The following is a 26072-nucleotide window of genomic DNA, read 5'->3' as shown; positions in this document are numbered from 1 at the left end:
GAGGATTCCGGGTGACCGAGGGCAGAGGCCTCAACCAACCACAAAATATAAAATAAATAAAAGTTTGATGATATATTAAAAACACCTAATAGTATCTGTTAGCCTTCCAGATGCGGTACCGGCTAGTCTTCTTCCAGAGGTAATACATGTCCACAATCTCCTTCACCGATTTCGTCGGAATATCGCGCTGAATTTCGTGAAACTCCTTGCCGTATTTAAATAATCCAAGCTCAAAAAGTACAATCTCCTTCGGTCCCCAAAGGTCAACAATTTGCGGCTGTCTAAAGTCGGACTTGAGAATGTTGAAGGATACCCTGTAGTTTATCGCCAATTTAGAACAGTCGAACTTGAATAGGTTCTCGTCATCCTCCTGTGAGTCATTCGACTTTGATTCGTCACTCTGGCATATAGGCTTTCCGCAATAAAAACGTTCGCTCATGTCCAAATATTCTTCAAATGCGGACATTTTAAGCTGGCTCTCATTGTACTCTGCGGATTCCTTCTTTGGAACTATAGTAGAAGTGGTTGTTGTAGATGAAGATTTCTTTCCAGATTTTGAGCCAGCATCCTTTGATCGTTTACCTCTCTTGCCACCCTTGGCTGCAGAACCTTTTCTTTTGGACTCTTTCTTTTCCTTCGTTCGTACAGCCCTTTGCTTCTTTATTTTTGGCTTTTTTACGCTAGTATAATCACTGTCTTTTGAGTCTGACGATGAAGAAACACTGCTCGCATCACTTTCTGCATGGGCATCGGCTTCCCTCTTTACAAGCTTCATTGAACTCAAACTACCTTGTGCTAATGTATCATGGTCCTGTTTCTGATCTACATCTTCACCAATCTCCTTCATGGACATCTCTATCGCCAGTTTCAATTCCGCTGCGTAACAACTCTCAGAGTGTCTAGTATACTTGTTATGTGTAACTGTACTACCAACTTTATCTTTTGCTGTCCTAGATTTACTTTCTTTGTCTGCTTTTTTAGTTCTTCTTCTTTTTTTTGGAACCTTTGGAACTCCGTCATCTTCAGCAGGCTGGCCAGTGCCATCTACAGGTGCAACTGCAGGATTCAAAATTTTCTTCTTAGCTGGCCTACCTCTAGGTCGCTTAACTACAATAGGGACTAATGGTTTTTCATCTTGTGCATCCTCTGGCTTTTCCTCTGTAATTTCAGCCTTTGGCGTAGTTGCGTCGGAAAGTTGGTCATTGTTTAGTGTCGAGTCTGCATTCAGTTCATTATCATTACTGGGCGGGCAATCAGTGGTTGGAATGGTCTGATCCTTAGTATCAGATGCAACGGGTGAATCATTTTGTGCAACAGAACTGGCCTGATTCTCTGTAGAAAATATCGGCACATCAAAACTATCCGCTGTGGCATTGCTATTGACACTTTCATAACTAGCTCTACTACCTATAGAGCTTATACTATTTATACCCCGTTTCTTTGGGACACTCTCCCCCTTTATTATTGATTCTTTATTCCTGATATCCTCAAAATGGTTAATTTTTGGCAAAGGCGTGCTGGGTGTGTCCTTGAGAGATACGGAAGCATCGTTCACATAGTCCAAACTACTTGAAACACTACTCCTTGTTCCATATGTACTACCCAATCTAGATGAAGCTGTAGGTCTGGGTGAAACCTCATCTTGTCTAGACGATACAGGTTCTTCACGTCTAAAGGAACTACGCTTGAAATGGGTCTTTACAGGGCTTGGTTCCACCGTTCTCGGAAGGAAGCTTGCTCTTCTTCTAGTTACGATGTAGTCATTGTTAAAAGATCGTGGTATGTCAGCTCCGTTTCTATAAGGTTTATCGGAGGTGGCCTCGTTAAAATGTGATTCTGATTTTAAATTGCGATTAGATGATGCTGTGTCAGCATTTTGTCTGTAACTACGTGTTCTGGTATCTTTGCTTGTTCTGCTGCTATATTTATAGTCTTTTCTATTGTACTTTGTGTCATACCAGTCATCGCTGGGAGAATATCTCTTCCTACTGTAACCCCTTGTGTAGTAATCGTGGGATTCTCCAGAGTTATAGCGACTCCTGCTGTCGTAATACCTGGTACGCTTCATATTTCACGGGCTATTCCGCCTAATCGTTCAAATGGTACAGTTAACACAAATGTCACCCATATTTCTCAGAATCTTCCGGATATTGCAAAGCCAGTCTTACAACAGACTTAGAAAGAATGTATATACTGAATGAGAAGGAAACACATGTATAGGCGTCACAAAATAAAAGTAAACTCCCATAGCGGAGATGGATAGCACCATAACAGCCTATCCAGAAAATCGTAACATGAATCAATATCTAAGTAAACAAGGGGAATTCGCTGTGAATGTTTCCATTTGACGTGGTAGACTGGAACGTGAAGAAGGACAGGGTCAGTGAAATAGCGTTACGAATCAGTATTTTCTGAGGGTTTTGGCGTTAAAACCTGTGTCATAAACGTGTTAATAATTACCCTTTTCATGGGTCTACGGAAAGGTCCGTATCTGCACAAAAGGGAACCTTCTCCACGAAAGCTGCCGACTGGCCGGGTGATTATACGCAAAGTTTATCTCATGAACTTTAGAATTAGTCGTTATAATGTTCCATACGGCATGGGTGCGTAATTTTGTGGTCTATGGCCTCCTTGGCCCTCAAACTAACGCGTTGCTGCCCCTGAGGAGCGTATAGAGAATGATATGATATATTTAGATGTACTTGGTAGAATTTAGGCGCAGGAACGCATAAACAAGTCGGTGATGAGGAGAGATGGCAACTCAACGCCGAGAGGTCAGCCACACAACGACGTCACTCAGCCCCTCGTGGCGTTTCCGGTCAGTACGATAATCGCAATATGATCCACTGACAGGAAATACAAACGCTTTGATCCTAAATTTCGTGTTTATTGGCGTAACTTGCGATGGCAATGGTAAATCCTACACTGAGAGGTCTCGTCGCTAGGTCAAGGGCGATATTTCCCATTTACCAGTCGACATTTCTGTTCAGCACCGCATCTGGCAAGGGCAAGTCTGGAGGGAAAGGGAAGTCAGTGGGCTCGCACTCAAAGGGCCAGGAGCCTCCGGCACTACTCGAAGGATGCGGTATCATGGGATCCTACGCAAACGCGCTCTTCCTAACAAGTAAAACCGCTGGAAAACTGAATGAGGTTATGAACGATTTAAAATTTCTGTCACAATCACTGCAAACATGCGAAGACTTTGGCATCTTCATCACAACACCGGGACTAAGTTCCGCTCAAAAAATCAGCTTTTTAAAGGAGCATACAGAGGGACTCACAGGGTCAAAGATGCAATCAGAAACCCTAAACTGCCTGGAGATGTTATTCGAGCAAAAGAGATCCGGAGGTATACAGCAACTTGCCAAGCACTTTGAAACGCTTTATCTAAGTGCCAACGGTCAAATCAAATGCACAGTTCAGTCAGCAAATGATCTCTCTAGTGATCACAAGAAGAAGATAGTTAGTGGACTCAAGGATAGGCTAGGAGAGTCAAAAGAACCCATTATAGAATATAAAGTCAACCCAAGTCTACTCGGAGGACTAGTCGTACATATAGGTGATCAAGTTGTGGATGCATCGATTGCAAACAAGTTGGAACGAATCCAATCGCAACTCATGTCCAGATATTAATATTTTCAAGAAATTATAATCTATTGAGCCCATTGGAATCCACGACCGATGGCCCACCATGAATATGAACACCAGTGTATGATGCCTTATAATCGTGAAATCTGGTTGGAATCGCCGTTGTTCCAGTAAATACGGGCCCATTTAACTCCTTTAATTTGTTAATAATCTCATTCTTCGTAATATCTAATATAAATGCAATATCTTCAAGGGACTGACAAAATTGCGTATAATCCAACCCGTTTAATGACTAAATAATGTATGGATGTTGGCAATTTAAATACCTTTGGTTTATACTTTATAAATACCAGGTCAAGTGATGTCGTGGTTAGTTTAGAATTTAGCATTTTAGCGTCTCTAAACATTTTAATATACATTCTACTCTCTAAAACATTCTTCTTTTGGCTATAACTATCAAACACTTCCTTGAGCTCCATTTTGACAAGTATGCATGGTTCATGTTTTCATAATTTGACTTATTTCGCTAGGTAACCATCTTCGTATAATGGATATTTCGGCTGTTAGTTTTTAAAATTTTGGCCAACATCAAATATAAACTCACTAGAGAAATTTATAATTATCACATGCAAATATCTGGGTTTTAATTAGCCACCATTTGTCTATAAAACTAAACAATCTGTACTATCTAGTAATTATACATACTTTTTCCAGAAGCAAAATTACGTATTCATGCAGAAGCATCGGTCCAACGGCAAGTATAGTAGAACTAAGAAGCGGCTCCCGGTTAAGCTTAAGCAGCTACTAGGGGCTCTTTAAACGCATGGACAACTCTTTGAATGGAACCCTCTAGAGAATAGAAATTAGATTGGCCAGAGTGTGCCAGCTTAAAGGAGATATCTCCTGGTATATCCTGAAAGTCGTAGTGACCTCATCTACCAACCCTGTATTTAAGAACTTCTGAGTGGACTGTGTGATGGACCGTCGTATTAATGATTAAGCATGATGAAAAGGTTAATGTGGGTTTTGTGTCGTCTAGCACACTGACTAGGATGTATGTCGATACCTACTCATCTTGTTCTGTGGATAGTCTCTCTGACAGTGAGCTGATTGTGAGGGAGGATGGATGTATGAATGAGGAGGTACGGCTAGGTGGAGGGAGTACTTTATCCAGATTTAGCATACTGACCAGGCTTTAAGTGAAGGTGTAACTCTAAATATGGAGAATGGATTTCTCCAGGAGGTATAGAGCATAATGATCTATAATCCTATCAATAATGACTCAACAAGAAGTAACCATCGAGTTCAAATATAATCACAATGCAAATGGTGGAGATCATACGTACCAAGCAAGTACTATCGGTGGTAATAACGTTAAAATTACCGTGAGAAAATCTGAAGAACCTAGTGGATCTGACTTCTACAGGTATACTCATACTCTGCAGAATGGAGGAAGTTTTACACTAAAGACAGTACTGGATGATAGTGGTAAAAAAATTAATATTCCTGAACCTAAAGGTGTTTCAGAACTCCGAAAGATTAATCTTGAAAAGGTAACTTCAGTTTCCGCCTATTGCTGGAATGGAAATCCTACTAAGGTTCTCATAATAGGGATTACTACCACTGATAGAGGAACTACCTATTATGGGAATAGAAAGAGTGCTGATGGTAATAATGAGTGGACCAGACTTCATGGAGGTTCTAGACCTAATCTCATAAATGGTGACATTGAAAGAACACTAGATGATCTGGTTTGTGAACATCATGGTGCTGTTACCATAGATCTTAGCAAGGGTACATCCATGAGTGGTAATAAGCCATATTGTTGCCGTTGTGATGGTCATAATAATACCAAGATCTCTCTTTCTTCTGGGAAAGTTCCAGCTGTCCCTACTGTTGAGTACTACAAGCACACCATTAATAGTGGACAGCTTGCAAGGATAAGGTACTACTTTGACGGTGTAGGTACTGATCCCAGGAAGACTAATGACCCCGATAAAAGAAGACGTATAAAGTCCCCTGAGCTAGGCTTCCCAACATTAAGCGTACAAGCTGTTTATGCATTCTATTGCGGAGGAAATCCAGTATTGATATATATCGAAGGTAATGGAGACGGTGGAACAAACAGCTGGTACAAGAAGCCTACTAGTAATGGTAATACAGATGAACAGTGGACAAAAGTACAGGATCTCAAAGACATAACACCTGATAATATTACAGAATGTGAGCAATATAACAAACTTGCGGCAGAACTAAGTTGTGCAAGAACTGTACCATGTCCTCTTCCTCAATCACCACCTCCTCCTCTTGCTCCATCATCTAACATAGATTCTGGTGCTAGTGGTCCTCACCCTGCTCAACAAAAAGCTGAATCTGCTCCTCATACTCCTACTGCTTCTGAAGATGAAGCTCTTGCTGCTAATCCTCCTCAAACTGAAGAAACTCCTAAAACTGCAAAATCTATTGGACTTCTTCTTACTGGTAGCTCTGCACTAGCTGGATATGTCGTCCCTTCTGTTTTTGGTGGAAGTGGCGCAGTTGGTCTGGCAGGTTATCATTTATATAAGAATTCTAGAGATCCTTGGGTTAGACAGATTTAATGGGCGTCTATGGACTCTCCAGCAGGGAGACTAGAGAATCTATACTGAGTAGTTGGTTTGTTTTTGTTTCATGTTTGTTGTTTCTGTTCTTGTTGGGTCATTGTCTGTTCTATCCTCTAGTGCTGATTGTTAGACTGACCACTCTCTTTAGCTTCTCTATTGATTTCATGTTTGCAATACTTCTCATTTCTCGTAAAAATCACCCCTGCATGGTTTGGGAGTCTTTAGAGGTTGTTCTTATCCCTCGCTTTAGTATCTATTGGATTGTTTAACTGTGAGCTGACGAGTAGCTATTGCATTTAGAATCTGCATTATCTTCTCTCAAACGTATCCAATATACTTTTTAATATCTTAGATAACAATGATATACTGGAAAAGTAGTTTTATTGTCTGAAAATACACAATGATGGGATTACACTTGGGGTTGAATATTGCACAGCATTCATGTTTGTATGAGAGTTCCCGGGGTTTAACAGCATAAGATATCACAAATAACTTCTTTATTAAATTTTTATCGTATATAAACTCTTAAACATCCCAGTTTGACCCTGGGAATGGAAAACTCTGAGTGGGCAGTCTTAGCCTAACCACGTGAAAGTGCCCCTTTTATTTCTTAGGATGATGGTTTACATGGAATGACAGATGTTATATGGACTTTTACGCTCATTAAATTGCATGAACGTTCTCTTGATGCAGAATAAACTCGCTTTTGGTCCTCTTCTTTGAGGGAATTGTGGGAGGATCGTATTGTCTTTATTCAGAGTAGAGGAGCTGTATGGTCATTATACTCATTACATTCATAATTAGAATCTATACTCTTACGATTGCTCCCTCTAAAGTTTGCAAATTGCGCTATAAATGGCCATTTGAAACGACATCATATGTAGCATTTAGCTCTGCAAATCTTATTCTACTTTACATTCGTCACCTCTTCTCCATACACATAAGCTATACTGACTCAAGTCCCATCCTATAGACGCTACATAGCGGACTTATTATAGCGATGACCGGGTGTGATGGGCTCTTTGCACCATCCCTCCAACCTGCCGTCGACGGGATGGAAGAACTTTTCAATTTCAGTGGATACGCCAAAGAATAAAACACACCCATTAAATTTGTAACATATGCTTTTAGTATTCGCAAACACATGTTGAATGTGACCGGATAAATTGGTGAATCGTCTTCTTCCGGACATTTCTTCTTGCCGAATTATTCTTTGGCAAAATTTCGGACAAGCGCAAATTCAGCCTTGTCATACTCGATAATACTTTCGTCCAGTAGCCCTAAAACGGGCTAGAGCATGCTGGTGTGACAATAAGTCACACCTCCGAGCAAAGGTCTCGACACCCCGTAAGTTTATTTTGTAGCGAGTGGACTAAGCAGTAAAGGCAAGGGTAATCCATAGATAGCAAAGGAAGTAACTACAAGGCTCATAATTGGAGAGGGAGAGCTACCAACAAATGGCTTGGAATGGGAAACCTACACAGCGTTTCTATAAATCTAGAAAAATACCCTGGAGCAGAAGGAGTCATTAACGTTCCAGAGGGGTATGAACAAGTCTACATATCTGGTCCTAAAGTAGTATGTGTCTCGGAACAAGAGTTTGATGATCTTCCTGGGTACGTTGAGGTTTGCCATAGAATAGTTGAAAAGTGCAGAATCATCAGTATCTATATGAAAGAACGACTTTATGGACTTGATATTTCAGAACGGCACGATTTTATCCACGTATACTACTGGGATGGTGAATGTGGGAGTATGCCTTTCATCCTGGAGAGTATTCGAGAAATGGGACAAATTGCTGAATATTCGGAGCATACACCTTGTTAAAAGTTCTAGAAGTAGTACTACCACTGGCTGTTGATCTTACAGGAAAGTTCATTTCCTCCATAAATTTTGAATCTAAAGTTTTGCCAGACTCCTCTTCCATGTGAGCCAAATCCCCATGAGACCAGTCAGTTACCACACCTTTAATGGCTTCTAACAGTCCCAGTTATTGCTGTTATTAGTTACGTTTCTCACAAACTTATCATGAATTTGAAGCGCCAGGTTTAAAAGTAGAGGTAATGTGGACATGCATGAGCGTCTTCTGCCTGGGGAGAGTTTTTTACCAACCAAGTAGTCACAATATTATCAATGCATCCACAGTGACATTGTCACATTCACCAAGTGCCTACTTTTATGTGTGTAATTCTCCCGTAATTACTCTCTGAACATACACCAGTAGACGCCCATTTACACATACCTGTATGGACCAACATCCTTTGCATGTTCTAAAATACACGGATTTGCGTTATTTACTACTGATATTTGTATTTACAACTTTTATGCTATGGATATAAATTGGTACAAAGATCTGCCAATGCATCGCAATTAATTTCCATATGAGTACCCAAAATGATGACCCTACTGCTGCCAATATGACATCCTGGAGCTCTTTACAGAGGCTACAGCGTCCATTCTTATTTACACGTTCTCCTACAATCTACAACATTCTTCATCCTACTTTACAGTTCTGCAAACGCTGCATGCCACCGCAGACAATGGAAGGCTACATTCACGGTATAAAATCTACAGGAAGGGCCAAACCGGATATTACACCACATTTTATCAAGATTGTGACATCGTAGTCGACTGACTATCGTCAACTCTTCACAGCGGTCAATTCCTAGAGTACCGCCATGGCCAACAAATTTCTCAAGTCTGCTGTAGATGCACATTATCGACTGAATGATCAAAAATAGCGCTTTACTTCAATACCAAAGGTTTTAAACAATGAAATATAGAGCTGCAGAGACCTTGTCGCTTCTATAGGTTTACACATTTCCATTATGGAGCATCCGTCCATGGACAAAAGTGGATGCTATTAAGGTATCATTCACTACATCTGCAATAGTCTCAGCATCAAAAGTCTTACGGAGATACGAGAAGGAAGCAAATCCATCGTTTTCACATCGAGGTATCAAGGAAGAATCGTGAACTTTCAGTATATCGATATGCAGACGAATTCTTCCAATTCTTCGACTACCACTCACTCCAGTATGTAGAAAGGAATACAAAATCTACAGTCTACAAAAGAAAAAGTCTCAGTGTGATCATTATCGAGTTATTTTTCCCCATCAAGTTGAGGAAGGGCACTCTACATATTCTTCCTCTTTCCCCCTTTGGGGGAATTTGTCCAAACTACTGGAGTGTGGCTTTTGTCACATCGTCTTTTATTTGGAAACACAGTGGGTTCTCTAGACCTGTGGATAGCTCGAGGAATGGACTGTCTACTCACATTATCGGATATAAATGCAGTTTAAACTCTACACATTTGTTACTTGTACTAATCTAACACTTTACTTTAGAATTTACACCACACTATCCACTTTTATGGCCAATGCAGTCGCGCAAACGGGACCTCTGTGAGGTCATAATGAGGAATGGCAAAACCTCCGAGGAATAACAACATTCTTTTATTCTACGACCTCCGATAGACTTTGTGCAGGTATTAAGCACGTGGAAACTTTACTAGGAAATTAAATTCGGCAAAATGGACTTCTTCCTGGTACTGTCTAAAATAAGACGGAAAATGGAGGAATGGAAATTCATTAACTCATAGAGTGTTTTACAACACTTTAACGAATGCAAATGATGTAGCGTTACCATTAAAAATGCTCTGAATGGATGAGAAAAGACGAGATGAATATACACACCTGGACTTCTTGGCAAATATTTTCTATTAGGCCGTGCAGCAGGAGCATGGTATCCAAGGCATAAGTTGCATAAAAGTAAAGTCTTTTGCACTAGCAAGTTTCCCAGTATTTTGTTTGCTCTTGGCGTAAATTGGAGCCTTTGAATGTCCAGTCTTTAAGTGCAAAAATTTGCAGTTTCTTACTATAACTGGACTATTCCACTGCGCATATTAGTTGCTCCAATGAAAAGATTTATTATGGTACAATAGACATGGCGCAATTTGGTCATTCATAGGGACATTAGGTACTGCAAAAGGTACCGCACTCGTACACCTCTGGACTTCATTGTGCTCGGCACACATTTTCGTATATTACACAAGTATTTCAAATTATGGAGTCATCGCAGAGCTCTAACTATGGGATATGGTTAGATGGTGGATTTTTGGTTATGATTGGACGCGATATGTAACTGTAGACATTGCCAAAGATTTGGATTCTAAAGGTGTACAAATAACTGGGAATTGGAGGGACAAACAATATGGAACACACTACTACAAAGATGGGAATAGTACAGTTTATCTCCAGGAAAGCCCGTTTAATAGTCTCTCCCTTCAAGGGTACTGTAGATTTGTTCACACCCTTCAACCAGATACGCATACTTATCGCTATTTGTTAAAGGAAGTACAGTATAATGGTACTCCACAGAGTATACCTGAAAGTATAGAATCCACTCATTCTGTAACGGTTGTCTATCTCTGCCATGATAAAGGGAGGAAGATACCTCTTATGATTTGTCTACTAAAATACCCAGGATATTCTAGGTATTTAAGGCATTATATACACTATTATGTAAGAGAAGATGGATTATTTTCAGATAAATGGATACGTGATAGTAAAGTAACTACTTACGGTAAAGTTCTCACTGAGAAACTTAAAGAAATTGTTGGACGGTGCAACTATCCATCTATTTTAAATGCTGAAAAGGCCAGTGGATCATATTGTATAGACGGGGGAGATGCAAAAGGCTTTAAACACTATAGCATTCCCAAATTTTCCGTTAAAAAGTCTGAAAATGATCCTGTTCAGGGATATGTAAAATATACTCATGTGCTTGGTAGTAGATATAAATTCAGGATTTTTTCTACAATTCATAAAAATGAATACCAGAAATTCACTGATAAAGATTTTTATAAAAGAGGACCATTTGAAGAAGCTTCTTTTTACTACTGGGAGGGAGACAAAACTTATCAGAATCCTCTCCTTCTGGAGTTAGGATGCAAATCTACAAGCTATAAATCTTACTATATACTTGAAAAGGATACATGGATAAATATTACTGTATTTAAAAGTATTTTTGATGGAAAGGTACTTGTTGATGTGCTTGACGCTGAAAACTGTAAGAAAAATCATGCGGTCGTTTTAGATATATCTCAGACGTACGAAAACAACTTCTTGCGATTTGACTATCCATGCTATACAAATATAACTGTTACAAGACATAATGGAGGCTCAGCTTATGATGGATATCATCACAGCTTAAAAGGAGGGCATAAGATTGGAAGGTTCGCATACGGTTTGGATTCTGCAACATTAAATCCTCTAGAGTTTCCACTGACAGATACCTCAGTTTTTGTATTTCATTGCTGTAATTGTGAAGATAAGAAATTATCCCTCATCTACCTTAAAAATACTAATAAGTTGTACAAAAATAGTAAAGAAAAGCCCTACGAATGGAATATACACAATGAAACAATAACCAGTGAGGATGATAAGGATAGAATTGAAAAGATACTAAAAGAGGACGCTACTGCTAGTACTAATACCACCAGTTCATCTGCCAAGGAGGAAGACACGGTAAATGGAGTGGAAAAGGACGATGTACCAGCATTTGAGGATGAATCTAATCCCAATGGACACAATCCAAACCTATGGCATTTGTTATGGTTAGTACCAATTATTATTTTAATCATTTTATTGATTTTATACTGTTATTATTATTATCTGCGTGATCCATGGGTCCGTCAGATATAGTACAAATGGACAGTAGTATTATATCCATTCATTGATTCTTCCTCACTGATTGCATTCTCATAACATCACCTACTCATTCCAGCAACTCTACGCTCCGTCTATGAAACCTTAAGGATGAGAGCTACTTAAACATGCATCTTGAAATGGCAAGGAATACTGGAACACTAGAGCCCCTAGTAGAGAATGGAGGAGTATCTTCAACTTATAGCCAACGATATGGTATATAATGGTGTGAACGACAGGTAAGATCACAAGATGACTGATGGGAGATCAGAGGCTTCAGAAAGGCGCCATGTTTATGGCAGGGCTGACTCTTTTGCAGTCTCTCCTTGTGGCTTTAACTGGAGCAAAGTTTGCACTTGACAGATTTAAAATTCCTCAGCAGAATGCCAGTTCGTTCATTAACATGGTCCATAATCCTATGGAACTGGCAACGTTTACTGGCATTTTTATTATAAATGCTCTAACATGGACGTCCTGCTTCAAGAATTATGTGAAGGCCTTTACTGCCATATTTACTAATGTTACACTATGCTACTCCTTCATTTTACTCCTATATGCATTTACATCTGGAGGAGAACAAGGAGATCTTACCTTCTATTACTGGACTATCGTCTTCGTCTCATTTATTTATGGGCTTAATGTGGCATGTGTAATGAATGTTGGAAGTGCGGATGCCGCCCTTTTCAATGTAGGAATTCCTCTCTCTGGCATTCAAGTTTCTGTCTACTACTATGTCTTCACTAAACTTGCTGAGAGGTATCAGTGGTCAAATGTAAGTTACTGGATCATATTCTGGCAACTTATTATAGCAATAGTGATATCACTCGCCTCTGCCATAGTGTGGGCAGCTGCATATGCCTATAGAAATCCTGATGCTCCTGAAGATGCTGATAATGGTTCTTCTCCTGGTCCTGCCGTTACATCTCCAATTTTCATGGGAATGGTGGGTATGGGTGGCATCTATGCTTTCTATCCTGCTATTGCCCCTTATAAGCTGACTGACGTTGGCACTGGTTACACTATTGATCTTGTTGTCTTATTCGCTAGCGCTGTTCCTGGCATTGCTATTGCCATCTTATGCCTATGGAAGATTGGTCCAGACCAAAAGTGGGATGAGAAAGGTAATACTGGATGGCATTACACTTGGTTCTTAGCATTTCCACATATTACTGCCATGATCTTGTGTTTTGTTACACTTCACTACCCTGGTAGTAGAGTGGTGAGTTCCATAAAGAGTAGTGGTTTAAAGGTTGGGATTATTACCGTGACATTAAAGTTTTGTGAAGAAGGACTCAAGGCAGTATCATATGCCGGAGGTGGTGCATATGGAGGTACTATTTCGGCTGTTAATGCCTTCTTATCCCAAGGTTTAATGATCGTCTTAGCCTTTACCGGATACGGTTATTTGAAGACTTACTCCAAGTATGAACATGACCGGAGTAAATGGAATGAGATTAGATGGGATATATTTAATCTCAGACTGGCCTCTTTGAGCGACAACTCACGTTTACAATTGCTAAAGGACAGACTTGTGGATGCTTCTGGAAATTCTGATGTATTTGATAAAAAGACTTCTTATACCTCAGAAGAAATGGCACTCTCGTTGTTTTCAAGACATCGTTTAAAAATGCGCAAATAATGCAGTTTAGTGGTTGCAAATTCACACATTGCAACCTTGTTGGCTGTGCCAACTTATCAACTAGTTTTAAAGCATTCTACATACTAGACATCTGTACTAATGTAAGATTTTGCCATGGAAGTATGACATCTCCCATTCCTACGCTAGGGATCTCATCTCCATCTGCTCGTATATACTGCGATTATCCTTGACAGCCTCTTTAGACATCTATTACACATTTACTATCCGCACAGCCTTTGATTTGTGGAAGCATCGTTTCCCAGATACTCTGCGAGCTGTGACTAGCAGCGTCCATGACGTGGTACCAAGGGGAGTGCGGACTATACTTTATAAAAACTGGTGGTTTTAATTCCCAGTGCCAAAATAAACAAATTGTAGAACATTGTTCTTGTTCAATGTGTTCTATTTTGTCTATTCATGGGAAATGTTAAGCCTATAGACTAAGATGAACTATACCGATTTTGTGACTACCAAGGAAGGTCACAACATTCCTCAAGCTAAATTTATCGTGAGTGCCTTTACGTTTTGTGACAAAGAGTCTCGTTTTCCGGAAGACTCTTCAGTACATCCCAATGGTTGATGTTTGCGTATAGGATGACATTGAAAAGTTCGTTGGCGATGATGATCCGGTTCGTGTCGTCGGTACAGCTAAGGAACTGCTAGCGTAAGTCTCGGTGTGTATCACAACAGACAACGTAAACAGCAAGTATCGCTTCATGGAGAAATCCATGCTTTCCAAACTTGGCGCTATCAGCGAGAAGCTCCCAGAACTTAAGGACGCTCTACATACGCTTGAAAGGCTGAAGAAAAAAGGCGTAAGTCTCGGTCCAAGTACGCAGACAACAACTGGTTTCAGGAAACGGGCGACCACGACGACATTTCTACATTTTTCAAAGTATCGGACACACTTTATTCCGAAGCTACAATTCCATTTACGACTACTGTTTTTTTATGGCTGGGCGTTTGTCATTTGCTCGTAAGATCACTCACATTTATAGGCCAACACGATGGTTGAGTATCCAGTGGATGAAGCTATCACCCTGCTAACGGAGCAGTACAAGGGAACACAAACATGTGTAAAGGAAGTGGTAAGTTTAGGGAAAACTTGATAGTCGGTGCAGAAGAAGGAACTTGAATGGATAAAACAGCAAATTACCTGCACAGAAATAACTGTAGCTAGACTACACAATTACAGTGTAGCTAAAAGAAAGACCAATGGATAAAATTATAAATATACACGATATCTACGAGAGTTAAAGTCCAGTATCCTATGGTGCATAATATTGTATACCCGAATAAAGTGTTGGGCTATAATAGATCAATCGGGTGATGCACGGGCGCTTAGTCGACTGTGCTCGTACAGGATCACTTCTATAGTGAATCCGACTATCGATAACATCAGCGACAGGTGCCGTCAACAACCGTGATGATGAGTTTTACGCTCTGCCGCTTACGGAATTAAGTTATCAAATGTCTATCATTTGTTTGACGTCGATGAAGTTTGTAAACCTATTAGGTTTCTACGGCATTGAGCGAATCTGAACGGCTATTTCTCTATCCGGATTTACTATATGCTCTTTACGAACTGTTTCTACTTACGCTCCTGAGATGCATGTGTATGTGTGATTTATGAATTTGCGTACCTTGAGCGGCTGCTAGAGTTGCTCCTCCTGCTTACGGATCTTGCAGATGAGCTTTCGGATCGTTTTATCGACCTGGAGCGTCTTTCACTGCGGCTCCTTGAGCGCCTATCCGAGCGGTCCCCGGAGCTGCTGCGGTATCTTCTCCGCGATCTTGATCTTGAATAGGATCGTCTCCTTCGTTGTCTTCCTCTGGAATATGACCTGTCTCTACGCCTAGATTCTCGGTGTCTCTGTGTATGGGTGTTTATGCGTCAATCTAGTTACCATTTCGCGTGGGTCGGAGCGCCCGTGTTTTGCAGGGAACACTTCCACCTTGTTTCCATCAATCTCCTCTCCGTCCATTCCCCTAAGGGCCTCATCTGCATCTTCTTCTTTGTAGAACTCTACGAATCCAAAACCGCGGGGTTTTTTCGTGTAGTAGTCGAGGGGGAGATAAACATCGCGAATTTCTCCATACCTCGAGAATAGCGATCTGACCTTGTCTGGGGAAGTTTCGTACTTTAAATTTTTAACTAGGAGCGAGATGCGGCGCTTACCTCCGCGTCTTTGATGGTCGCTCATGTTTTGGGGTGGATGTGGAACCACATGGATACTTTATAGAGAGTGATGATGTGGATGAGGCCATAAATATCCGGCGAGCTGGTGTCGGTTGCAAGGGGCTTTAGCAACAGTAAACAAACGTTATACTTGTAAATTAGCGACGCGGAGCCTGGTTGGAGCGACGTGAGAATCATTCACAGTCCAGTCATGAACATGAGAGAAAATTTGATATACGATACGTTTCACTAAGCGATAATGTGTTTTAATAAATATGACGAACAATAGCGTAGATATATGATAGTACCGTATCCGACGGATCCAGAGGGTGCTCTAGCTTTCCGGCGATAGAACGAGCTGGAAAAGTTGTACAGTGGAGAAATTGACGATAATTTTCGAATATCCAAAAGGTGTAACCCAACATGAGTGTGAATACGTGCGGCTGTATGCCGGCTCTACACACAGCACATTAAGTAACTGACGCACTGCTAGTTCTGCAAGTAGCATAATTTATATAAATTCACGTTAAATATTGTACAGTACATTTCAAAATGGAGAGTGGCATCCGCGTTAGCGAGGAGGCAGTGGCCAAGTTCGTCGAGATGAAAATTAAGAAAACCTGCAAATTTCTCATCCTCGTGATCAAGGACGACTCTGTCGTAGTTTCCAAGGCTGGAAATGGCGGTGTCGATGAGCTTTTTGCCGAATTGCCCACAGGAGACTGCGCTTTCGTTGTCTACGACAAGGGTTAGTTGGTGTGTACGTACACATTGCACTTACAGGCCGTGAACTCACTTTGTTGATGTACGCTCCTCTTGATGCTACCACAAACTCTCGTACTATTTACTCTACAACTAAGCAGACTGTTGAAAAGGCACTTGAGGGTTCCAGGATTTTCAAGAACCTTGTTGAGGACCATGGTGAACTCAAGGACGCCTTGGCATAGTTTACACATGTAAAATTATACTAACATTTGTTAAAAGCATCTATGTGACATGTACTTTACCAAGGATCGTCGTTTGGAACGTCATCTGTATGTATCCTAAGGTTGTGAGAATAAACGTACCGGGAATGGACTGCGACTTGACGGAGTCCAGCAGTTTGTATATAGTTTCAAATGAGAGTTTTCTAATTTGAGGATCCGCGTCCAGTAGTGTGCTGGATACCAGCGGAAACAAGAGCGAGACTTTATCCTCGATTGAAAAGAATTCATGCGATGCGGATATAGCCTTTGTAGTAATGTTGTTTACATGGACTACATACCTCCAGAGAAGCTATTTTTGACTGAGCAAATGAATCACACAAACCAGACCTCCATACTTGAGGTAAAATTTTTGAAATGTGCTCCGAGTCCAAAAATGGAATTATTTTAGCGAAGCATATGATTGTATTTGCTCTGATTGTTGGTTCGCAATCATCGACACACTTTAAGAGTGACATTAGTGCTACGTATTTTTGTTTTGGTTTTATCTTTTTAATGACATAACAGATAGACTTTATGGTTTCATTTCTAATCTGCGATGCCACATCTGTGAATCCAACGAGCAGATGCTGGAAAATATCTTCAGAGACTTGTTTTTCATCCAGCAAGTGGTCTAATTCTGGCATTTGCTTAAGTAGACAGAATCTGGTAATAGATGATGAAATGTTACTTTGGCCTACCTTGTAGATCTATCGTTGTCCTTGAATAAATCCAAAATGTATGGGTAAACCTTTTTTTTAAAATCTTCCACCAGTACAGATTTACACATTAAAATAACGGATTCCAAAATTTTTGGAGCCATTGATCTGTACAATGGGATTGCCTTTAGAACTTCTGGCAGAATTTGCTTGCACTATAAGATTAATGAGATTGTAGGTTGAAACTTACAGATATTTCTACGGGTATCTTATCAATATACTGAGGTAAATGGTTGAAAAAACTTTCCACAGATTCCTCAGGCTTGATGTGCAATTCCGACAGAAAGTTCAGAACGACTACAGATACATTCTTTTTGAAGTATGGGTGTGTATTCAAAATATTTTCCAAATCTATCTTTTGTCTAGATAATGTCAGCTCCTGTACCATGAATGTCTAGTGTACAAATGGACTTACATCTATAAGAGCCTGCAAAGTGTTTGGCACATAAACTTTTAGAGTGTTTATATCTAAACCATTTCTTCTGGTGTTACATTTATCAATACAACCAGACAACAATGCATAAACCCAGCAGATTAGTGCTCCAATACCCCAACTAAAAAGTTTGCATAATGACTTACAAAACATACTAGTCCAAGTATAAGGAGCTAACTGAAACAGTGTTTGGTAAGTGTGGCCTCCAACCATCTCTCCAGGATGTGTGCGATTTTATTTCCGAAAGCAATACATGTACAGATAAATTACAATCAGCGGCTAACTCAAAAGACGATAAGCACCAGGACCCTAAACAGCTCATTTATCATGTTTTCTACATACCATCTTCTCTAACAGCAATTCCCATGGGCGAGATTTGGCAATAAGCCAAATTACATTTGGTGTGTAAGAAATGTACTGCTGAAAAAATCTGACCTATTCCCAAAGCTGGATCCGATGATATATCTATATGTTGTTTATATCTTTTGGTTAACGACAAACTTGTGGAACTAAGTGGATAGCAGCGTTCTGTGGCTATATATATTCCAGAATCGCTTTCTTTTGTTGCCAGTATTTTCAGTATGTTCGGATGTCTAACCAACTTTATATTCTTCAGATGCCTCTTTGCAAGGTCAATTTCGTAAGGTGTGATTACTGTACGTGTTATTATGGTCCATTTACAAAGCTTTACACTTACCATCCACTTCTTTGTTCTTTAACACAAGTTTGAATATTGTTGCGGGCATACCATCTGTCTTGGAGATAGCGTTGTGCCAAGAGAAGCACTGCAATCGACCAAACTGACTTTCTACTGGTCCTGTTTCCACGTATCCGAGTCCGGACGACCCGGAACCCTTGGATGTTAAATATTTTAACATCTTAAACGCTACACATCTTATACCATGAACTACACTAAATTCAAAACAGTTATAGAATATATAAAACTGGAAAGTGAAGCGCAGTGGGAGTATTCTGGATTAAAATGCGTCTGAATCAGAACAAGGGCACCAGTCCTGCCAGGGGAGGTATAATACCAACTGGGAGAATTTATAGATTGTTACAGATTACAGTGTATTCTAAGTCTGTATCCAACAATGGATAATGGAGAAGCGGTGCGGAAACATGGAATGGCGACCCTTGGAACGACCGTGACGCTATATACATACTAGTACCGCAACTAGCGGTACCCATCGAGTATACAGGATTACATGGCCCATATATTGGTAATATGACCATAATACGCAATGTTTGCGCCTGAAAACATTACGCCAGGAACGAGTGAATATAAGTCCCAGACGTTGTGGAAAGAAACACAATTAATGTCTTTGTGTATGTATTAGCCATAAAAAACATTCAATGCGGCTATACGACAAACAAAACCTCCAACCTTCCTGTGCCCAACAAGTCCAAGCATATACGTGGAGACTACTTGCAGTTTTAAGTTATTTTAAGGTGTTTTATTATATAAAGATGGCTAGAGGTACGTTTTAAAATAATTTCTCTTTGTGATATCTGGTTGCGTGCTTTTAGTGTCGTTGATTTATCCGTTTAATCGTGTACTCCGTTGTGTGCTATTTATCTCTTATTCTCCACATAAATTCCTATAGACAAGGTCAAGAAGAGGTCATTGGCACCAATTACCAGGGATTATACCATCCATTTGCACAAATGGGTCCATCGCGTTACCTTCAAGAGGAAGGCACCCACCGCAATTAAGAAGATCAAGCAGTTTGCCTCAAAGGCCATGAAAACAAAGGTTTGTGTTTAATATTATATTTACTGTCCAATAGGATGTGAGAATCGACACAAGACTCAACAAATTCATATGGTCCAATGGTATCAAGAACTTGCCCAAGAGAGTTCGCGTGAGAATTTCACGCAAGCGCAATGATGACGAAGATGCACGCGAACCCATGTTCACTCTCGTCCAGCACGTTCCTGTTGAGGATTTCTCTGGTCTCCAAACAGAGGTTGTTGCTAACGAATAATTGTGAAATTAAGACATTATGTGGTATTTATGTCAGGGATCCGTTTGTTGCTCGGTTTCACGATTGTCCAACTTTCTTTGTCTTTTAATCTGTTTCATGGGCCCTCTGCTCATGCTAAAGAGCTCAGGTAGTCTGTATGTGGTCGTGTAGAGAGTATGTTAGGAGTTACCTGTCTTTGTTTTCATGGAGGAGATTGTAAAATGTTTCCTCCTTGTCCGTCCATAGTGCTACAGATCTTCCCTGTAGTCCGCCTTTTCCTGTTCTTCCAGATCTATGTAAATAGATTAGAGCGTTTGGTGGGAAATCGTAGTGGACGACAGTGGTTACATTTGCGATATCTATCCCTCTGGATATAATGTCTGTGGCTATAATAATGTGCCTCCTATGTATTTACATTTGGTTTGAGATGGAAAATACTTGTTTTTGGATCTGAGGATTTCTAGCTGATCTATTAGATTTACTTTCTAAATATGGTATGATTCATGCAATTCTTTACAAACCTTGTTTATAACATCTATTTTGCATTTTTTGACCATAGTTTTTACTTTTTCAGCTAGTTCCAACGTTGTTGAGGATTTATTGCAAAATATTAGTGTGCGTTCATCCTTCATTTTAGACAAAATTTCACTGAGTTTTTCCAGCCTACAATTATGGGTATGCGCATAACTATCATTACTTGTCATTGTTCTCTTGGCAATGGATGAATTCTGTGGTTATATTCTCTGGAATTGTATGCCATTTTTGGCTTTTGATATGAGTGTGGATTTTGAAGAGTTTATTAATAATCGCGGCATGGCTCTTTGTTCCAGCCGTAGAAATCGTGGAAGAACATATGATCGTTTTTATTCTTCCCCTTGTTAATTTGAGAAGTTTTTCTACATAAGACTTTTGATTTGGCATTACAAGTGCATCTACATCATCAAAAACTGCATAGCGAATGTTTTCAAACACATTGAGACGATAGTTCAGGTTGTATGTTTCCAATTTAGTCACTAGTTTTTCTGGTGTAGATATAGCAATTTCCACAATAGGACCCGTTTCTATTCCATCAGAAACATTAAAGGTTATATTAAGCCCCCTGAAACGTTCATTTATGTGAATATTCCATACCTAGTTAACTCGAGAAGAATGTCATAGATTTGATAGGCTAGTAAAACAGAAGGTACCACAATTATTGCCTTAGGGTTCACGTCATAAGTCCCCTATAGAGTTTGTATATGCATAACGTAGGGAACGTACGTGTTCTGAGATGAGTTGTAGCAGTGGAAGGAGGTATGCTAACGTCTTTCCACTTCCAGTTTCCGAGGTAAATAACACCTTTTTAGAGTTTTTATCAAGGATTGTTTGTAAAGTTTTGCTCTGTATCTCTGTTGGCTCAGAGATTCCTAAATGTGTGTTATGCAGAGTTGAACTGTAGACATACCAATTTTTTTCAGATTAGAAAGGAGTCTATCATCTAGAACCTACAAATTATAAAGATTATAATTGTTTCAACAACTACTTGGAAATTTGCGTTGGCAGATAGTCGTCTAATGTGTGATTCTTGCAGAAGCAGAATCTCACTTGAGGAGCCTCGCGTACTTCTGCCTATCAAATAGGCGTTATATGGATTCCATAGACTTAAAATATACGCTAATATCCATAATTTCATTAGTTTGTTTAAAATTTAAATACTAATGCGATCTGCGCTGCATTTATGCCCAATGAGTGATCTCATTCTCCTTAAGAAGCCACTAGAGAAGAAGCATTTCGCGGTTATGCAGTTTATGAGAGAGTTGATTATATTCAAACAGAGGAAGAGGACCTGAAGTGAAAACGATGACTAGGAACCAAAGACTCTAACCTTGAACCTCCAAGACAGTACATTATGACCAAGTTGACCGTAGAATGGCTGTCCGTTCGCACTGGCTGTTAATGATCTCAGTACAGGAATCACAGTTTTCCTAGAAATTTCGTCTGTGCAGTTTATACGGAATAGACACGTGGTCCTTGAAGGCTTGGAGAATAGCAGAAAGGTCAAAAAGGAATTTATAAAAATCCACACCCTATTAATTTCAGATAATTCGCATTGGACTTACGCTGTAAATGAGTGGTTTCTAAGAATGGGCTCCCTGAATACTCCACCAAAACTGAAAACTAATGCTGTGTTTACGACTTGGTAGCAAAGCCACAGACATATCGTTGGACTCTCAAAATTGTCTGATAATATCCACCATGCTGCCTTATTCATTTTGCGATTAAAATCTAAACTGGAAGGAACTCCTGGAATAATTACATTATATGTGGATTTAATGACAAACCAAGGTAGTTGTACAACTTGAAAATTAGCGACAGGAAGAAAATATTAATAAAGAACATTATTCCAACTGAAAATAGAGTCAAAGGACCGAGTAAACTAGATGTAGGAGATCTAATTCTCAGTTTATCACTAGGTCTGTAAAATTATGACAAATCTACCATAAACGAACCTAGACATAGCCATTGTGTAACTTAGAGATAACAATATAGCATTCTCTAAAAGCAAGTACCCCCATTCAGGCATAACACCTCTGCATTCTCTAAACAATGTAACTTTTACAAATGCGATCATTAGTCCAAATAAGAGCATGAACTTGAAACATGCCAAAGAAGTGACCAAACTGCCCCTTCCCTCTCTGTATTACATTATTATTTTTGCACATTTACTAACCTAATTAGAGAAATTACGGACTCAAGTTTGTTATTTTTTGATGAGAATGGCGACACCATTGATGTTGCGCCCTATATCATCTCATATGCGAGGTTAAAAACATACACTTGTAAGAGATATCCCCGCATGTGAAGCTTGTAACGCAAGGCAATCATTTGTACCATCTCCGCACATTCCAGTTATAATCTCCAAACTTTTGAATGCGTTTATAACTCTGACCTTTTGCTGAAAATAGATTTATACAAAAAGCATCTATGCACTTACATGTGGATTTAGTCTTGCAAAAATACGTACTCTCAGCAAAAATTGCTCAAACAAATTGTCATTTGCTGTCTGATTTGAGGTTAAGCGTCCATTCTTTTTCAGTATATTTCCCCAATTCGTTTGGATATGATCAAATGCATCTCCAGTGAGCGATAAATCGTGGTAATCATCTGTAAAAAATAGCCTTTCCTCATCAACAACATGGTGTGGATATAACCAAACAATATCTCCACCTTCAAGCTTGGCAATAGGTCCTGCTTGTGACTGCAATGTGAACATACCACAGGTGCGGGCAACATATTGTGACGCTGCTATATTATCACCTGTAAGTATGACAGGACGTACTTTAGCCTCATGAAGACTTTGAATAATGTCTAAGCTTTCAGGTCTGACCTCGTTATTGAAAAGTAATAGGCCCCCAATTTTTAGATTGTTCTCCACTTCATCTCGCTCATCTATATTCTCATTTTCTATTATTTTGTACGCTAATCCTAGGACATAAGAACCGTTTGATGATTCTGCATTAGCTACAAATCCTAAATCACTATTTCCTCCCATACAACAATTTGATACATTTTCAAATGCTCCCTTTACAAACGCGAATATTAGAGGTTCTTCACTTTCAACTGTAACTGCAACCACAACTGATGAGAGCTTTTTACGATAATCAAAATCAAAAGTGCGTAGAACTTCCATTACCAAATCTTTGTTAGAAAAATTTCGGATGAATCGTCTTGTTGCACCACCTTCATCGATAAATTGCTCCACAGTACATCCAGTGGAACTAAACATTGATTTATCAACGTGGTTTCCAAATTGTTCATTGGTATTACTTGGCCATAGAGAGTGACAAGTAGAAATAGCCAAAGAAACAATTTGACGTATTGTGGATTCATCTTTGTTTGTAGCCATATTCTTTGTGGATTTAATTGTATCCAATGTAGGGGATATCTCATCAGGTGACATTATTGGAGTGTTTCCTCTAGATACAACAAACCGTGAGCCGTTAAATATTAGAGAATTGTTCGTCAGTGTGCCCGTTTTGTCAAAACACATTACACGAACCTTTCCACAAACGGCTATCCTTGATGGTGCTATACAGTATACAGATTCTGATTTTGATAGACGTTGGCACGCTCTACTTTGGCTAATCGAAATTATAGTACTTGTCCAGACAGGAACTACCTGAGAAAGTGTTCCTATACTGTAGAAAATCGAAGTCATATTCCAGCCAAGAAATTGTATCTGTATCATCTTTTATAAATTAAAGTTAAAATACCTGATAATACGAGCAGATTATGGCATAAATAAAGGTTAATATGAACACAGTGGGAAGTTGTGTATCATATTTTAGCCTGAATTGATTCGGAAATAATACACCCTTGAGCTGTTTTCCCTTTGTAGTGAAGGCACCTGTAGCAATAACTACAGCAACAGCAGATCCAACTGTCTCATCATTTCCCAAAACTGCGACAACCCTAGTTCCAGCTTTCAATAGGTGATCATTAAGGCCTTCGTCGGCACTTTTAGAGTTAACCATATCATCGTTATCCAAATCAATGTTAAGATCAAAAATGGATAAGGAATAATTATACTTGTCTACAGCTAGTTTTGTCTTTCGAAGTGGAATGGATTCACCGGTAACAGAGCTTTCATCAACAATAGCATCACCTCTCAACATTATCATGTCACTTGGAGCTTCCCAATCACTATCCACACGAACTATATCACCAACAGCCAAGTCAGTAGCAGGAACAACTCTGGTAACGTTTTCCCTTAAAACAGTTACAAGTCGGTTGGCTGAAGATGTTGCCAGTTCAGCTATATCATTTTGTTGGTCATGAATGATCTTGACCTTTTTATATATAGTATACAATGAAGTAAAACCCCAAATTGGTGCCGTTATACAACTTCTCCAATATATACTCTTTAGTGTAAGATATAGTTGCATGAAGAAAATTGGGTCCGATATTTCTCTATGTAGTAGAGTAGAAAAGGGCAACTTTTCGACTGAAATTACGTTTTTACCTACATCTTCTGTTCTCTTCATAGATTCTAGTTCAGTCAATCCACCTCTATCTAGAAGGTCTATCAAGTTTGTGTTTTTTAAATAGTTTGAAACTTTGCAGTATGCATCGACAAAGTATGCGGAATCATGGCTGTATGTATACTTTACATAGTGGTAGAAAAAATATCTTTCCGTATCATTAGATTTTACATCAATATAATAGTGTTTAACTGATGCTTTATACTTTTCAAATGGGACTTTAAGTATGTTGTCAGATATATTTAGCATTAGCTTAAGATATGATGCAAACGTAGATATCCAGTGAAGTGACAAGCTCAATATATCGTGGTCTACAGTCGTTGATGCCGACGATTTGCTGAAGTCGCTAATGAGGACAATCTCACAACTATGTAGAGGAGACCTTGCAAGAAACAGATACTTTCCAACTTTGGTGTTTTTGAACAAAAACGAGAGTAAAAGAGTAAGGAATCCAATCAACCAGGATATGAAAAACGGTTTAGCACGCATGTCCCAATGTTTTACTCCGTCTATCATAGGAATGCACAACTCATTGCAAACAAAGGATAAAACAAAAACTTGGCATATTGCTGTGTAGAGAATAATGTACCGGAGAAGTATCCATCCTGGCAATGTGTATGAGTATCCTTCCTGAAGCAACGTCCTGCGGTCATTTGTTGGTGTGTTTGACCGCACTGTAGACAAGTCGGTGTATCCTTCGTACTTCCCTTTGTTTCTTAACAAAAGTCCCAAGTGCCATATCACTAGGAATAGAAGGAAGAGTACTGATAATGCGTTGAAGAGAAGTAATTCAGGAACTGATACTAGACAAACGTCTGCTTTACACCATCGACTATTGTTAAAAATCGGTGGCTTTATGGGCCCAGTGTCATCATTCTTCAGGATAGGCTTTATCTTTTGTTCATTTTTATCCTCTATATCTTTAGAATCCTTTGGTTTCTCGTTATCTTTGCCATCATTTGGGTCACTAGTGTGTTGAAGATGCACACCAGAGCCTAAATCACCTATTCCACCGTGAATTTTATCATTGTAAGAGATTCCCTTATTTAAAGATTCTAAAAATATGGAATTTGTGGATGGATGTCCCGTTGAATGGTCAATAACGTCCCTGTCGAAAGACAAAACTGCGTCACCGACCTTGTTATGTACAGGATCGAGAGAATGCACAGAAATGCAACACAATCGTAATATCAATATAAAACTATAATATATCATAGTGTGTATTGTAGTTTTAAACCGATACTAAGTGCAAG

The 26072-nt window shown here is 39.5% G+C and overlaps 13 protein-coding genes across 13 annotated transcripts, besides 2 other annotated features; 7 read left to right on the top strand and 6 right to left on the bottom strand.

The window, feature by feature from the left end:
* Positions 1-61: 61 nt before the first annotated feature.
* BEWA_041110 (hypothetical protein) lies at positions 62-2068 on the bottom strand (the record flags this gene model as incomplete). Its single annotated transcript, XM_004833468.1, has 1 exon — positions 62-2068. The coding sequence occupies one exon, from the start codon at positions 2066-2068 to the stop codon at positions 86-88; it is 1983 nt and encodes a 660-aa protein (XP_004833525.1). The 3' UTR covers positions 62-85.
* Positions 2069-2904: 836 nt separating this feature from the next.
* BEWA_041100 (ATP synthase delta chain, putative) lies at positions 2905-3633 on the top strand (the record flags this gene model as incomplete). The annotated part of the gene is made up of 1 exon (XM_004833467.1): positions 2905-3633. One exon carries the CDS (start codon positions 2905-2907, stop codon positions 3631-3633), a length of 729 nt encoding a protein of 242 aa, XP_004833524.1.
* A 13-nt stretch (positions 3634-3646) lies between these two features.
* Positions 3647-4067, bottom strand: BEWA_041090 (conserved hypothetical protein; the record flags this gene model as incomplete). Its single annotated transcript, XM_004833466.1, has 2 exons — positions 3647-3880; positions 3915-4067. 2 exons carry the CDS (start codon positions 4065-4067, stop codon positions 3647-3649), a joined length of 387 nt encoding a protein of 128 aa, XP_004833523.1.
* Positions 4068-4865: 798 nt separating this feature from the next.
* BEWA_041080 (hypothetical protein) lies at positions 4866-6188 on the top strand (the record flags this gene model as incomplete). Its single annotated transcript, XM_004833465.1, has 1 exon — positions 4866-6188. The coding sequence occupies one exon, from the start codon at positions 4866-4868 to the stop codon at positions 6186-6188; it is 1323 nt and encodes a 440-aa protein (XP_004833522.1).
* Positions 6189-6244: 56 nt separating this feature from the next.
* Positions 6245-6282: a microsatellite.
* A 4006-nt stretch (positions 6283-10288) lies between these two features.
* On the top strand, positions 10289-11896 carry BEWA_041070 (hypothetical protein; the record flags this gene model as incomplete). The annotated part of the gene is made up of 1 exon (XM_004833464.1): positions 10289-11896. The coding sequence occupies one exon, from the start codon at positions 10289-10291 to the stop codon at positions 11894-11896; it is 1608 nt and encodes a 535-aa protein (XP_004833521.1).
* Positions 11801-11866: a microsatellite.
* Positions 11897-12158: 262 nt separating the features above from the next.
* Positions 12159-13538, top strand: BEWA_041060 (conserved hypothetical protein; the record flags this gene model as incomplete). The annotated part of the gene is made up of 1 exon (XM_004833463.1): positions 12159-13538. One exon carries the CDS (start codon positions 12159-12161, stop codon positions 13536-13538), a length of 1380 nt encoding a protein of 459 aa, XP_004833520.1.
* Positions 13539-13860: 322 nt separating this feature from the next.
* On the top strand, positions 13861-14767 carry BEWA_041050 (prefoldin subunit 3, putative). Its single transcript, XM_004833462.1, has 6 exons — positions 13861-14046; positions 14132-14202; positions 14242-14353; positions 14395-14499; positions 14537-14626; positions 14660-14767. Exons 1-6 carry the CDS (start codon positions 13984-13986, stop codon positions 14759-14761), a joined length of 543 nt encoding a protein of 180 aa, XP_004833519.1. The 5' UTR covers positions 13861-13983; the 3' UTR covers positions 14762-14767.
* A 186-nt stretch (positions 14768-14953) lies between these two features.
* BEWA_041040 (serine/arginine rich splicing factor, putative) lies at positions 14954-15786 on the bottom strand. Its single transcript, XM_004833461.1, has 3 exons — positions 15446-15786; positions 15182-15411; positions 14954-15141 (listed from the first exon to the last, which is right to left on the bottom strand). The coding sequence occupies exons 1-3, from the start codon at positions 15740-15742 to the stop codon at positions 15117-15119; spliced, it is 552 nt and encodes a 183-aa protein (XP_004833518.1). The 5' UTR covers positions 15743-15786; the 3' UTR covers positions 14954-15116.
* A 483-nt stretch (positions 15787-16269) lies between these two features.
* On the top strand, positions 16270-16664 carry BEWA_041030 (actin depolymerizing factor, putative; the record flags this gene model as incomplete). Its single annotated transcript, XM_004833460.1, has 2 exons — positions 16270-16465; positions 16501-16664. The coding sequence occupies 2 exons, from the start codon at positions 16270-16272 to the stop codon at positions 16662-16664; spliced, it is 360 nt and encodes a 119-aa protein (XP_004833517.1).
* A 27-nt stretch (positions 16665-16691) lies between these two features.
* On the bottom strand, positions 16692-18709 carry BEWA_041020 (conserved hypothetical protein; the record flags this gene model as incomplete). The annotated part of the gene is made up of 10 exons (XM_004833459.1): positions 16692-16749; positions 16785-16947; positions 16982-17345; positions 17381-17553; positions 17589-17777; positions 17814-17952; positions 17987-18140; positions 18174-18296; positions 18333-18485; positions 18529-18709. 10 exons carry the CDS (start codon positions 18707-18709, stop codon positions 16721-16723), a joined length of 1668 nt encoding a protein of 555 aa, XP_004833516.1. The 3' UTR covers positions 16692-16720.
* Positions 18710-19258: 549 nt separating this feature from the next.
* On the top strand, positions 19259-19832 carry BEWA_041010 (60S ribosomal protein L31, putative). Its single transcript, XM_004833458.1, has 3 exons — positions 19259-19311; positions 19439-19587; positions 19622-19832. Exons 1-3 carry the CDS (start codon positions 19302-19304, stop codon positions 19817-19819), a joined length of 357 nt encoding a protein of 118 aa, XP_004833515.1. The 5' UTR covers positions 19259-19301; the 3' UTR covers positions 19820-19832.
* Positions 19833-19851: 19 nt separating this feature from the next.
* Positions 19852-21462, bottom strand: BEWA_041000 (DEAD box ATP-dependent RNA helicase family member protein; the record flags this gene model as incomplete). The annotated part of the gene is made up of 9 exons (XM_004833457.1): positions 19852-19951; positions 19989-20201; positions 20237-20283; positions 20320-20461; positions 20496-20897; positions 20930-21021; positions 21059-21204; positions 21243-21282; positions 21451-21462. The coding sequence occupies 9 exons, from the start codon at positions 21460-21462 to the stop codon at positions 19852-19854; spliced, it is 1194 nt and encodes a 397-aa protein (XP_004833514.1).
* Positions 21463-21893: 431 nt separating this feature from the next.
* On the bottom strand, positions 21894-26034 carry BEWA_040990 (p-type ATPase family member protein; the record flags this gene model as incomplete). The annotated part of the gene is made up of 7 exons (XM_004833456.1): positions 21894-22081; positions 22120-22253; positions 22288-22473; positions 22509-22579; positions 22614-22733; positions 22773-24017; positions 24052-26034. The coding sequence occupies 7 exons, from the start codon at positions 26032-26034 to the stop codon at positions 21894-21896; spliced, it is 3927 nt and encodes a 1308-aa protein (XP_004833513.1).
* Between the last annotated feature and the right edge of the window lie 38 nt (positions 26035-26072).

Source organism: Theileria equi, assembly GCF_000342415.1.
Source record: "Theileria equi strain WA chromosome 2 map unlocalized gcontig_1105316255037, whole genome shotgun sequence".
Classification (NCBI taxonomy): domain Eukaryota; phylum Apicomplexa; class Aconoidasida; order Piroplasmida; family Theileriidae; genus Theileria; species Theileria equi.
Note: the sequence above shows the minus strand (reverse complement) of the source record. Positions and strands in the feature narration are given on the sequence as shown.

Bases quoted from the DNA above. Each gene is read 5' to 3' on its own strand.
- BEWA_041010 (XM_004833458.1), top strand. The intron at 19,588-19,621 runs GTTTGTGTTTAA...ACTGTCCAATAG, and splicing joins CAAAGGCCATGAAAACAAAG to GATGTGAGAATCGACACAAG.
- BEWA_041050 (XM_004833462.1), top strand. From the start codon at position 13,984: ATGAACTATACCGATTTTGTGACTACCAAGGAAGGTCACAACATTCCT. The intron at 14,203-14,241 runs GTAAGTCTCGGT...CAACGTAAACAG, and splicing joins ACAGCTAAGGAACTGCTAGC to CAAGTATCGCTTCATGGAGA. The intron at 14,354-14,394 runs GTAAGTCTCGGT...AACTGGTTTCAG, and splicing joins AAAGGCTGAAGAAAAAAGGC to GAAACGGGCGACCACGACGA.
- BEWA_041040 (XM_004833461.1), bottom strand. From the start codon at position 15,742: ATGAGCGACCATCAAAGACGCGGAGGTAAGCGCCGCATCTCGCTCCTA. The intron at 15,412-15,445 runs GTAACTAGATTG...ACCCATACACAG, and splicing joins GCTCCGACCCACGCGAAATG to AGACACCGAGAATCTAGGCG. The intron at 15,142-15,181 runs GTACGCAAATTC...CATGCATCTCAG, and splicing joins AACTCTAGCAGCCGCTCAAG to GAGCGTAAGTAGAAACAGTT.